The sequence below is a fragment of the Anolis sagrei genome, chromosome 1, assembly GCF_037176765.1.
Source record: "Anolis sagrei isolate rAnoSag1 chromosome 1, rAnoSag1.mat, whole genome shotgun sequence".
Lineage (NCBI taxonomy): Eukaryota > Metazoa > Chordata > Lepidosauria > Squamata > Dactyloidae > Anolis > Anolis sagrei.
In genome coordinates, this window is record NC_090021.1 from 38479163 (window position 1) to 38493045 (window position 13883).

General features: G+C 44.2%; 1 protein-coding gene across 1 annotated transcript in view; it reads right to left on the reverse strand.

Moving 5' to 3' along the window:
* Window positions 1–7497, reverse strand: part of LOC132761387 (calpain-8-like) — a 69239-nt gene extending 61742 nt beyond the window's left edge. Inside the window, exon 1 of the mRNA XM_060754202.2 lies at window positions 7198–7497. Within this exon, the coding sequence (XP_060610185.2) occupies window positions 7198–7434 (237 nt within the window). The 5' untranslated portion in view covers window positions 7435–7497. The remainder of the gene's footprint in view (window positions 1–7197) is intronic.
* Window positions 7498–13883: the final 6386 nt, after the last annotated feature.

The following is a 13883-nucleotide window of genomic DNA, read 5'->3' on the forward strand; positions in this document are numbered from 1 at the left end:
CAGCCCAGAGCGGATCAAAGCGACTTTGTCTGCAAAGAACCGAGCAAATGCTTCGCAGCGCGTTGCCGAATTGTCAGGGCTCCCACCTGAGATAGGGGGAGTTAAAAGACCTCTGACAACGCGGAACAACTCCGCCGGACGGTTTTTTGCAGACGCAATAGTGGCCGCAAAGAAAGTTTTCTTTGCGGCTTTTATTGCCGCGGCATATGCCCTTAAAAAGGACACAAACCGTGTTCGGTTTGACTCGCATGGGTCCGAGCGCCACACGCTCTCTAGAACCCTCTTCCTTCGCTTCATTGCTGCCAGCTCCTCGGTGAACCAAGGGGCTGGTTTAGCTCGGTTACTTGAGAGGGGACGTTCCGGAGCGATCTTGTCAATGGCCCTGGTCATCTCCCCATTCCAGAGAGCGACCAAGGCCTCGGCATGATCACCTACCGCGGTGGCGGGAAACTCCCCAAGAGCCGTCAGGAATCCATTCGGATCCATTAGCCTCCTGGGGCGGACCATCTTAATGGGTCCTCCACCCTTGCGGAGGTTAGGGGGCGCAGTGAGTCTAAATCTAATCAGGAAGTGGTCGGTCCACGGCAACGGAGAGATGGACAGCTCCTCCACACCGCCACCCTGCTCCCATCCCTGGCAGAAAACCAAGTCCAATGTGTGTCCAGCACAGTGGGTGGGGCCAGTTATTTGTTGGGACAGCCCCATGGTTGCCATGGCGGACATGAAGTCCTGAGCCGCACCTGTGAGGGTTGCCTCGGCGTGGATGTTGAAGTCCCCCAGCACAAGAAGCCGTTGGGACTCCACCGCCAGGCTCGAGACCACCCCCGCTAGCTCAGGTAGGGAGACTGTAGTGCAGCGAGGTGGACGGTACACTAACAGAATCCCTATTCTGTCCCGGTCACCCACCCTCAGGTGAACGCATTCAAAATTTGTGGTCTGCGGGATGGGGCTCCTGGTTAGATGGATGGAATCTCTATAGACCACTGCGACTCCGCCTCCCCGTCCTCCGGCTCTTGGTTGGTGTTGCACAGAGAACCCTGGGGGACAAAGCTGGGAGAGATTTACGCCCCCCGCTTCATCCAACCAGGTCTCCGTGATGCACGCCAGATCTGCCAGATCTGCCCGCTCCTCCAGGATTAAGTCCTGAATCCAAGTTGTTTTTCCGTTGACAGACCTGGCGTTCAACAACACCACCTTCAAGCCAGAGGGCCCGCTCACCTGGTTACACCGAAATACCTTAGGAGACCTATTGGGAATAGTTAATTTGGAAAATGGGTCCTACATCAGATCTACTCTGAACTCTCCATAGAAACTAAAATGACTAAACAGAAGCTATCATCGTTTGGGCATACAGAGGGCTTGTTGTATACACGGGCTCATGATCTGCTGATTCAACCCACTACAGATTCAAATGTACACTATATACATTTGAATTCATGGTAGTGAGCATGCAAGCAGCCTGCATCTGTCTTTGAGGCAGTGAGATTCCATTTCAAGGCAAAAACTGGCAGCTAGTGAGACTTGTCAATGAACTTGCAAGGAGACTGCGATCACAAGGCAAGGTGAGGTTTGTAAGTCCTTATTAAAAGCGGTGCAGGAAAGAAGTGGAGGTGGTGGCAACAGCTACCAGGTGCACCATATTCTTCAGGCAGGCTCCCCACCATCAGGAGCTTGTCAGCCTCCTGCATCTGCCTTGCATCTCAAAGACAGAAGTAGCTACTTGAACGTTCCTGGAGCCTGAAAAATGTGGGACACCTGGCAGCCAAAACTTGGTTCAGCCTCTGCTGCTACTCAATCAGGACTTGAGCATGCACATTTTTTAGTATCTATGAAGAATCCTGGAAAAGCTTTCCAAACTGTGCGTCGCAACATGTTAGTGTGTCAACTACAGTCATAAGAGTGTAATGAGAAATTACCTTGTTTAATTTCTTTACTAACTGACCTTGTTTAATATCTTTATTAATGATCAGCCACAACCATCACTCACAAAGAGTTTGATATATGCTGCTGACCTTGGCCTAACAACACAAGCAAAAGACTTTGAAACGGTTGAAATCCAACTTACTAATGCCTTGAAAGATCTCTCCAGCTACTACAAAGATAACCAGCTGAAGCCTAACCCTGCCAAGACACAAGTGTGTGCTTTCCACCTACGCAACTGTGAAGCCAACAGGAAATTGAAAGTCACCTGGGAAGGTCAAGAGCTTGAACATTGTTTCTATCCTAAATATCTCGGTGTCACCTTAGATCGAACACTAGCATATAGGATACACTGCTTGAACACCAAGCACAAAGTAGCTGCACGCAATAACATCCTGCATGTTAAACATTAAATCAATTAATTAATTAATTTAATTAATTTAATTGTTTAATTTAAAATTAAATCCTGCATATTAAACATAGCATTGAATGAAACATGCAGAATAATCACAGGATGTCTTAAACCTACACCTATTGATAAACTCTACAAGCTTGCTGGTATTGCCACCCGATGTGTGATGGGAAGTTGCTGCTAAATGTGAGCGAAATAAGGTTGAACACTGTGAAAGCCACCCACTACATGGCTACCAGTCTCCTCCCAGTAGACTCAAATCAAGGAAAAGCTTTATGAGAACTACCACTCCTCTTGGCGTCCCCCCAACAACAGCAAGGGTATCCCTCTGGGCAGCTAAACCAGGAAATCCCAACTGGATGGGCCCCCACGAGAGTCTTCCTCCAGGGGCAAACCAAGAATGGGCAACAGACTCAGAAATGGAGTGGGCATATCAAAAGACAACCTGGTAAAATGGCACTACCTAAAAGAATCCCACACCTTATGTGACTGTGGAGCAGAACAGACAACTCTGCATCTGTATGCTTGTCCACAATGCCCTGCTTCATGTACAGAGGAAGAATTGTTGGGTGCTACAGACAATGCCATTGCTGTTGCCCATTTTTGGTCAAAAGGTATTTAGCCACCTGCGCTCCCATTTTTATCGGTTTTATACTAATTTATGCAATGCTTTTGATATGAAATAAATAAATAAAAATGAGAAATGACAGAAATCATGTAAATGTATGTTATTTCTCAACAAATTATATTTTAAAAAATAGAAATGAAAAGTTTTCAGAAGATATGATGATTTGCTATAAATTAAGTTATTACAATTTATGCATGTGTCCATATCTCTTAAAAGGGATTGGTTTAACCTCCCATTTGTAACACTGAATTACTGTGTTATGAAATGATGCGTGTCTAAAAGGTGTGCTCTTGCCCTATGGAGACCAAGGGCCCACTGCATTATGGGAAAAAATATAACTCACTGGAAAAGACAATAATGCAAGGCAAAGTTTAAGACAATAGGAAAAGAGGAAATAGCATCAGAGATGGATTGACTCAATAAACGAACCCCTTGAGTTTGCTACACTTGAGCCATTATTAGGAGAATCTCTTAGAGGTCTTTTATTCATAAATCATGGCTGGAATGATGACACATAATAGCAGCAACAACCCTCTTTACTTCAAAATTCCTGAAGCATCTGAGGTCCATTTTGGTCATTATGTGAAGGACAAGCCCTTGGATTCCAGCTAAGAAGAAAACCTAGATATCTATCCCATCTCTCATAGCAAAAATGACAAAACTGAGAACCTTCTTCCTATTGCTACTAGTCATTATCTCCTTTTCTGAAAAACAATTCAAAACAGTATATAAAATAAAACAAACAAAATGCCAAATTGCAATTCAGCCCTCTGAAGGCTGAATTGCAATTTCAGTTAAGATATCTAATTAAATTTCTAAGGATTCGAAAGCTCAGAGTAGTAAATCTCAAACACTGAAAACCAGCAAATTAAATACCAAGTTTTAAAGGCCTGCTGAAATCTACATAAATTCTCCAGGGACCAATAAAAATAAAATCTAAAAGTATATATATAATATCTCCTGCAAGTGCTCTGAGCATATTGCACACGACTCTAAGTGGTGAAACTGTAGTGTTGGAAAGAAGCGGAAACCTTGTTGGCACTGTTTCCAATGCTGGAGTCAAAATTCCTTGCCTAGAAGTTAGTCAAAAACCTTCCCTCCCCAGATAAATCACACTGTCAGATCCTGAGATGAGTCAAGGGCACAAGGGGTTAGCAGCTGGTTACCTCCAGCATGTAGGCAAGAGATGGAGCAAATCATCAGCCAACTTAGAAGACAAGCCAGGGGCTTTGGGGATGTACAATGAAGAATATACTAAGAATACATCAGGCACAACACTGTCAAATATCAGCACTATTTTATATTATTCATTTGTTTGATCTTAACACGCTCTAGTCCAGGAGGATAGTGTTGTTGTAGAATGGGAACAGTACATTTTAATGTAAAATAATAAAATGAGCATGTGTAACCACATACATTTCCATTTCCTATTTGAAGGTTTTTAATGTAACAAAAGATAGCATAACAAGCAGCATCTACTCTGTGGTAGCGCATGTATTGATGGCAGCTCACTATGTTTGCCATTATATTCATTAATATTATCTGTTACTCTCTGGGTCCCTAGAGGTCCCTAGGTTATGAGGCCCTGGGTCCAGCCATAGTTACACTCGTTGTTCCCAGTTATTTAAATTATCCAATCTTGCCAAGAAATCGCCATGGCATATTCACCATAGAGTATCATAAGTCTGTGGGCCCTTCCACACAGCCCTATATCCCAGAATATCAAGGCAGAAAATTGCACATTATCTGAGTGTGGATTCAGATAACCTAGCTCAAAGCAGATATTGTGGGATTTTCTGCCTTGATATTCTGGGATATAGGGCTGTGTGGAAGGGCCCTGTAATGACTTGAAGGCTCACAATGATGTGAGCAAATACACATGCAGATATGAAATATGCATCTGAGGGCCCTTCTATACAGGCATTCAAACAATGAATCATAGAGTTGGAAGAGATCTCATGGGCCATCCAGTCCAACCCCCTGCCTAGAAGCAGGAATATTGCATTCAAAGCACATCTGAGAGATGGCCATCCAACCTGTTTAAAAGCTTCCAAAGAAGAAGCCTCCGCCACACTCCGGGGCAGAGAGTTCCACTGCTGAACGGCTCTCACAGTAAGGAAGTTGAATGTATTGTCGAAGGCTTTCATGGCCGGAATCACTCAGTTCTTGTGGGTTTTTTCGGGCTATATGGCCATGTTCTAGAGGCATTTCTCCTGATGTTTCGCCTGCATCTATGGCAAGCTTCCTCAGAGGGTGAGGTCACCCTCTGAGGAAGCTTGCCATAGATGCAGGCGAAACGTCAGGAGAAATGCCTCTAGAACTAGGCCATATAGCCCGAAAAAACCCACAAGAACTGAGTAAGGAAGTTCTTCCTAATGTTCAGATGGAATCGCCAATGCCTTAGGTTAACCCAGATTAATGTGGAGTAAACTTGGGCCCCTTCCAGACAGTTGAATAAAATCACTCATTATCTGATTTGAACTGGAATATATGGCAGTGTGGACTCAGATAACCCAGTTCAAAGCAGATATTGTGGGATTTTCTGCCTTGACATTCTAGGTTATATTTATTATTTATTTATTTCACATATTTTTATCCCACCCAGAACCTCAATCAATCGCTGATGCCAAAGAAGAGACTCCCTCCTGGGCACACTGGGCGACTTGGAAGATGCTGAACAGACTGTGCTCTGGCACCATGAGATGTAGCCAACCTTAAGAAATGGGGCTACAAAGTGGAATCTACGACATGCAGGTGTGGAGAAGAGCAAACCACAGACCACCTACTGAAATGCAACCTGAACCCTGCCACGTGCACAGTGGAGGACCTTCTTATAGCAACACCAGAGGCACTCCAAGTGGCCAGATACTAGTCAAAGGACATTTAATAGAATGTCATGTTTGCAAACTTTGTGTTTTTTGTTTTAATACAATATACAATACAATAAATAAATAAAAATCCCGCCCTTCTCACCCTAAAAGGGGACTCGGGCCGGCCTTACGGCAGGCAGCGATTTAATGCCAATACATATAAATATAAAGATAAACAAATACAATTAGACATTAATTATTAAAATTAAATGGCTATGTGGAAAGGATTTCCCAGTTTACTCCTGATTAATTTGACACCTGCAAAGACCCAAACATTGCAGTAAGGTCCAGATCTTTACAAGGGGGTCAATTTCCACAACCATTCTGCTTCTTCGATCTCCTGGAGCCTGAAGGAGCCCAGCCCTCCATTTTCCCCTACAAAACTTACCTGAGGGGCCTCTCCCTGCCCCTGCTCCCCAGTCACCTACTGATGTGTTATTTTTGCACATAAGAAGTACGTTCTGGAGGGCTTGCACTGCCAGCGGGCCCCTTTGGTAGGTTTTGGAGGGGAAAATGGGGGGCTGGCAGGTGGGATGGCATCTAGCCATCACTCGAGGGAAAGCGCGGGGTTTGCATTGGGGTGGGGACTGAAACTGGGTTAAAAACCCCAAATCCTCCTGTGTTTGTGGACAGTGTAGAAGGGTCCTGAGTTCCTATTTTAAGAATAAACATTTATTCATACACATATGTTAAGAGAAAATATTCACTGTTTTAAGAGATAGCAAACAGTCATGTATGTATTTAAATGCATTTTCCAAGAATTTTTAAAATTACAAATGAATGCCAAAAAAAAAAAAGAACAGAATGGAATTATATATAAAGACAAACAAACAAGACATGACCCAGAACAGACAGATTTGCCTATCAATACTTGAAAAAAATGCCTTTGAAAATATTACTTAAGCACGCACTTCAAAGTACAAACCCATTAAAAACTTAGAAATTGGGAAAGCATAGAAGGAAATCCTACAAGAATATATTTCCAGGCATTCTCAATTTCAAACATTGCTAGATATCCTTTATTCTGCACTGTCACAGTCCAAAGAACATAAATGGATTCACTTCATTTTCACACTTCACATTCCAATGCATTGTAATTAATGTCCCTTAATTCAAATACTGACCCTCCAAAAATGTCCCTGCTTTTAAATGCATTGATTGATCACCTGAGCAACTTCCAAAGGACAAACCTGTTAGAAAGACATCTCGACATTTATATTTTTCAAGAAACTAGCAGGATCAAGGCAAAGGCCATTGTAGAGACATTATACATTTTCTAAATTCAACGAAACCTTGTTATTGTGTATTTGAGTGAACAAAACACTCTCCAAACCCAACAGATGATCAACAGAATATAATATTCTTACCGGAGGTCGTTTCCAGATAATGCCTTGAGTTTTGGGAGAATACGGCCCCAAATCTCTGTAGCCAAGAGCAGAAGGACAAGCAGGGAATTCTTCATCTTTGAACAGAGTACCAGACTTTAAGCACTGCCTCCTTAGCTCATCAAAATCCTGTTTTAGATATTTTATTGCCTTCCCATTGGAACCCAAGCCTTCTAATACTTCCCTCTCCTTGGCCAATTTAATTGCTACGCTGGTCATTGTGCTAAGCTTTCTGTAAGGCACTCGGAGACGAGAAATCTGACGATCTAAATGCAAAGTGGAATCAGTGTAAGTTAGTGACCAGGTGAGGGTGGAGCAAGCACAGTTTGGCACAGTGGCACCTGTACATGGGAGGAGACACGCAAAGGTAAATATGTACACAATCGAAATGGAAAAGATTAGAGGAGGAAGGAAACCAGAGTGAAAGAACTGTCTAGTGACTGTGACGTTCTAATAGTTCTCTGTTATTCATCTGTGAAGAAAATGCTTATTTTCCAAGCAGCCACTGAATGTCCATCTATCTATCTATGACAGTGGTTCTCAACCTATGGGTCCCCAGGTATTTTGGCCTACAACTCCCAGAAATCCCAGCCAGTTTGCCAGCTGTTAGGATTTCTGAGAGTTGCAGGCCAAAACATCTAGGGAGCCACAGGTTGAGAACCACTGATCTATGACAAAAAAGTGTTGAAAAAAGAGCTAACAATGCAAGCACTTAATAAAAGTCTTGTTAAAGCAGACCAAAGGCCTTTGCAATCAACTTTCTGTTCACAGTGGTCAATCAGTTTCCTATCGGAAGCCTATTAGCTGGAGATGACATGAGTGAAACTACACACTTTCTTTCAAGGTCTCAAGAGAGAGAAATTTTGCCTCTAATACTGGAGTCATACTGAATGTTAGCCCTTGAGGGTCCTGTTCTCCATTAATTTATCCAATTCCCTTTAAAACTGTCCCAGTTGGTAGCCATGGATACATTTTGTGTCATCCAATTCTACCATTTAATTATGCTCTGTGCATAGTGTTGCCAGGTGTACTGTATGGGATGTCCTTTATTCAAGAGGCAGAAAGTTTTGTCCTGTATGAGCATTAAACAAAAAGGTTTAAAATACAATGTTTTCATGAATGAGTTGATTTCAGAACAAATCAAAGGTTTGTGGGTTCTTCGAATTGCACAGGAGCTTGGAATTTTCACCAAAGGTCTCTATTCACAGGGGTTGAGGTGCACTTTATGAAGGCCTTCCCCATATGTCCCAGCCAGAGTTGACTGTCCCATACTTCTGTCCTGAAAACCTGGGGATATAGTTGTGTGAAAAGGTACTTTTCCTTTAAGTCCTGAATCCCTTTCCATTCACTTTCAGTCAGGGCCGTAGCCAGAAGTCTTTTTTGGGAGGGGTTGAAATTTTCAGTGGGGGGGGGTTGAAAATTTCACAGGGGGGTTGAAACCTGCCTCCTAGCTCACACTGAAGCAAAGAGCACAGCAGGGGGCAGAGAAGCCTTCAAGAGCCTGCAGCTCCGCCCCTGTCAACCACCTCCACCAAGTCTGACCTCCTTAATGAGAGCATTCAACACTTCCCTCCCCCCAACTTGGTTGCTTCGCTACATCAGCTATTGCTGCAAGTAATGACAGTGTGAATAAATTGTCAATATTTGCTTGAGATAGTGCTTGCAGGGACTATCTGGAGGGACTCTTAATTTTTTGCATCTCATAGACTTAGCATGGGGATTTGGTTAACCAGTTAAAATTCATGAGTAAACCAGTTTTTTTTAAAAAATCTGAAACATTTCAGGGGGGGTAAACCTCTAAACCTCCCCCCCCCTCGCTACAGGCCTGCTTTCAGTGTATGGTGCTGGGTTCTAGAATTTTGACTAGGGAAGAAAAGTTTCTCTTTGTCTCATTTCTCTACTTCATACCATTCATAATCTTATCAGCCTTTATCATGTCACACCTTGTATGACTTTCTTTCTTGGCAAAAAAAAGCCTCATGTTTTCCAATATTTCCTCATAGGGAGTTTCTCCAGTCCCTTGATTGTCTTGAGGTCCATCTATTTATTTATTTATTTATTTATTTGCTATATTTATATACCGCCGTTTCTCAGCCTAGCCGGCGACTCAACGCGGTTTACAACATAATATAACAATCAACAGTATACAGTTAAAAGCATAAAAAACATAAAAAACATAAAAGCACAATTCATACATCAATACCAATCCAGTTCGACTCTTAACTAAAAACGTGATCCAGTTCGTCATCCATGTTGCCAGTCCTTTAGTCAGTTACCATTCGTTGCATTGGGTTAGCCAAATGCCTGCTTAAACATCCAGGTCTTCAATCTTCTTCGGAATATCATCAATGAAGGGGCTGATCTTACCTCCAAGGGCAGGGCGTTCCATAGCCGCGGGGCCACCACAGAAAAGGCCCTGTCTCTCGTACCCGCCAGCCGCACCTGTGAAGCAGGCGGGATAGAGAGCAGGGCCTCCCCAGAAGATCTTAGGGTCCTGGCGGGCTGATAGGCCGAGATACGTTCGGATAGGTAAGTTGGGCCAGAACCGTTTAGGGCTTTAAAGGCCAACGCCAGCACTTTGAATTGAGCCCGGTAGCAGATCGGCAGCCAGTGGAGCTGGTGCAGCAGAGGAGTTGTATGCTCCCTGCGCTCCGCTCCCGTTAGTATCATGGCTGCCGAACGTTGGACTAGTTGGAGCTTCCGGGCCGTCTTCAAAGGCAACCCCACGTAGAGAGCGTTGCAGTAGTCCAAACGGGATGTAACCAGAGCGTGGACTACCGTGGCCAAGTCAGACTTCCCAAGGTACGGGCGCAGTTGGCGCACGAGTTTTAACTGTGCGAATGCTCCCCTGGTCACCGCCGAAACCTGGGGCTCCAGGCTCAGCGATGAGTCCAGGATCACACCCAAACTGCGAACCTGCATCTTCAGGGGGAGTGCGACCCCATCCAACACAGGCTGTAACCCTATACCCTGTTCGGCCTTGCGACTGACCAGGAGTACCTCTGTCTTGTCTGGATTCAATTTCAATTTGTTCGCCCCCATCCAGACCGTCACAGCGGCCAAGCACCGGTTCAGGACCTCGACAGCCTCCTTAGTAGCAGGTGGAAAGGAGTGACAGAGTTGGACATCATCCGCGTACAGATGACATCGCACTCCGAAACTCCGGATGATCTCACCCAGCGGCTTCATGTAGATGTTAAACAACATGGGAGACAATATTGAGCCCTGAGGAACCCCACAAGACAAAGGTTGTGGGGTTGAACAGGAGTCTCCCAGTAACACCTTCTGAGACCGACCCTCGAGGAATGAGCGGAGCCACTGTAAAACAGTTCCTCCAAGACCCATTCCCGCGAGGCGTCTCAGAAGGATACCGTGGTCGACAGTATCGAAGGCCGCTGAGAGGTCCAGAAGCACCAACAGGGACACACTCCCCCTGTCGAGCTCCCGGCGCAGATCATCCACTAAGGCGACCAAGGCTGTCTCAGTACCATGCCCCGGCCTGAAGCCAGACTGTGCCGGATCCAGATAATCCGTGTCTACCAAGAATGCCTGGAGTTGTGAGGCCACCACACGTTCCAGGACTTTGCCCAAAAAGGGGAGATTGGAAACAGGCCGGAAGTTGACGAATTGAGTGGGGTCCAGTGATGGTTTTTTCAACAGCGGTTTTATTACAGCTTGCTTTAAGCTGGCTGGAAAGATGCCTTCCCGGAGGGAGGCATTAACCACCACCTTCACCCACTCGGCCAATCCCCCTCTGGCCTCCTTCAGAAGCCAGGATGGGCAGGGGTCTAGGATGCATGTGGTAGCTCTCATTCCTCCAAGCACCTTGTCCACATCCTCGGATTGAACCAATTGAAATGAATCCATCAAAACCGGACAAGCAGATGCTCGTGTTACATCCTCAGAGACTGCCGTTAATATGGTGTCCAGACCAGAGCGGATCAAAGCGACTTTGTCTGCAAAGAACTGAGCAAAGGCTTCACAGCGAGCTGCCGAGTCATCAGGGCACCCATCCTGAATGGTGGGTTTTAACAGGCCTCTGACAACTCGGAACAGTTCGGCCGGACGGTTCTTTGCAGACGCAATAGTGGCCGCAAAGAAGGTCTTCTTTGCGGCTTTTATTGCCGCGGCATATGCCCTTAAGAAGGACATAAACCGTGTTCGATTTGGCTCGCTCGGATTCGAACGCCACACGCTCTCTAGTTCCCTCTTCTTTCGCTTCAACGCTGCCAGCTCCTCAGTGAACCAAGGAGCTGGTTTAGCTCGGCTACTTGAGAGGGGACGTTCTGGAGCGATCGTGTTTATTGCCCTAGTCATCTCCCCATTCCAGAGAGCGACCAGGGCATCAACAGGATCACCAACCGAGGCAGCGGGAAATTCCCCAAGAGCCGTCAGGAATCCATCCGGATCCATAAGCCTCCTGGGGCGGACCAACTTAATGGGTCCTCCACCTCTGCAGAGGTTAGGGGGTGCAGTTAATCTAAAGCTGACCAGGTGGTGGTCGGTCCATGGCAACGGAGAGATGGATAACTCCTCAACACCGCCACCTTCCTCCCATCCCTGGCAGAAAACCAAGTCCTACATTGTAGAATGAATGCAATTTACACCACTTTAACTGCCAAGGACCAATACTATAGAATTATGAGAGTTGTAATTTCACATCAAAAATTGAGATCAAGAGGGCGGGCCTCAGATCAGCTCTGTAGCAATCAAATGCTTCATGGAACTGATCCAGATTAACAAATGGCAAGACCACCTTAACACAGGAGAAGGAAGGAAGGAAGGAAGGAAGGAAGGAAGGAAGGAAGGAAGGAAGGAAGATAGGTCACTGAGGTTCTTCACATCCTATATGAATAGAAGCCAGGTGTACTAGCTGAAGAAACTCTAATAGTGCCACTTTGGGTCCTGTTTAGGGAGAAAAGTGGGATATAAATAAAGATTTATTGTTATTGTTATTGTTATTATTATTTTCTCCAAAATTTAAAGCAGTCCTAAATTAAGCCACATTTGTTCATTTTTGTCACTGAACATACAGATATTAGAACTCTGAATAGGGCCCAGGTGGACAACTCTATCCAAATGATTTATGCATTCCTTGCTGTTTATATCCCTTGTTCAGTTGTCTAGCATTCTGTCATGTGTTGTTATCTCATGGGAGGTTTCCTCCAATTAAAAGCTCTTTTCTCTTCCCACCCTGATAGGTTCAACTCCTGAACACAGAGATCAAGTGCTTTGCAAATCGCAGGCCTGTTACTTGGCCTAAGCAAAACCATTTGTCATTTGAAATGAAATGAAATGAAATTAAGCAGGAATGATGTTGAGATTGCTAGTATAAATACTCCAGCAATCAGTAGCTTTCCCTTTAAGAACATTCAAATAGAAAATAAATGCATCTTTCATTTCCATATTAGAATGACAGAATAATTTTTAACTTAATGTTTTTCTTTCCTAGAATCTATAACCAACAAATGGGAAGGTTACTATATATATTCATGTATAGATCTAGAATTTTAGTCAAAGAATCAACCCCCAAATCTGGCACCACTTCTCCACAGGTCAATGAGCGTACTGTATGTTAACTCTTGTCATAAAGAAACCACCGCCTTCTCTGAGTAATGAAAAGCAAGAGCTTATTCCACCCTGCGAGAACCTAAAAGAACTACCACCTACGTACATGGCGCTGCTTCTGGCCTTATGAAAGCCTGGGTGGGAAAATGACAGTGATGGCTGACAGTTTTCTCCCACTGTGGAATGCCTTCAATTTAGCCAGAAGTCATATCAAATTCCATAATTTTTACCCTAAAACCTACCCTCAACTTAGACATGAGGTCGACCTATACACAAGTATATACAGTAATCAAAATAAGATTGACTTTCATTTGTTTCAGACTCAGCATTGTATAATGCAAGGGTGTCCAACCTTTTGGCTTCCCTGGACTACATTAGAAGAAGTCTTGGGCAACACAAAAAATGCACTAACACTAATGATAACTGATGAGCAAAAAAAAGAAAGAAAGAAAGAAAGAAAGAAAAAAGGGGGGGGGTCCATGCATAATTTTTGTGATATCTGCCATTAACAAACGAAAAAAGTACCTGCATAATAATCCTAATTATGTGCCACCTCGTTTGTAGGATGTTTTAAAATTGCTGAGCAGTTCTTCTGGCTGAACTGTTTGCAATTACAATGTTAATTCAGGATAACACTTTGATATTTGTATAAATAATATATTCTGATTATTCCATTCCATTCCATTGTTGAGTACAAAAGTTTATGTTCTAGAACCATGCAATTGAGTTACAAAAAAACCTCATAATGTTTTAAGTAAGTTTATGATTTTGTGTTGGGCCACATTCTTAAGTGTTCTGGGCCACATGCAACCCATGACAAGCCTGCTGTTGTTGTTTGAGGATTGGGCAATTACTCTGGAAATGAGGGTTTGAATCCCCACTCAGCTATAGAAACCCATTGAGGCCTTGGTGGGGGGGGGGGGGGGGTCTCAGAGGAAGTAAAAGACAAAGCCCATCTGAACAAATCTTGCCAAGAAAGCCCTGTGATAGAAGTCACCAAAAATCAGAAACAACTTGAAGACACACAACAACATCCTCACTTTCATGTATCTTTCCCTTGGCCTCCTGTTTTTAGCCTATGGCCACCTATGTATTCTATC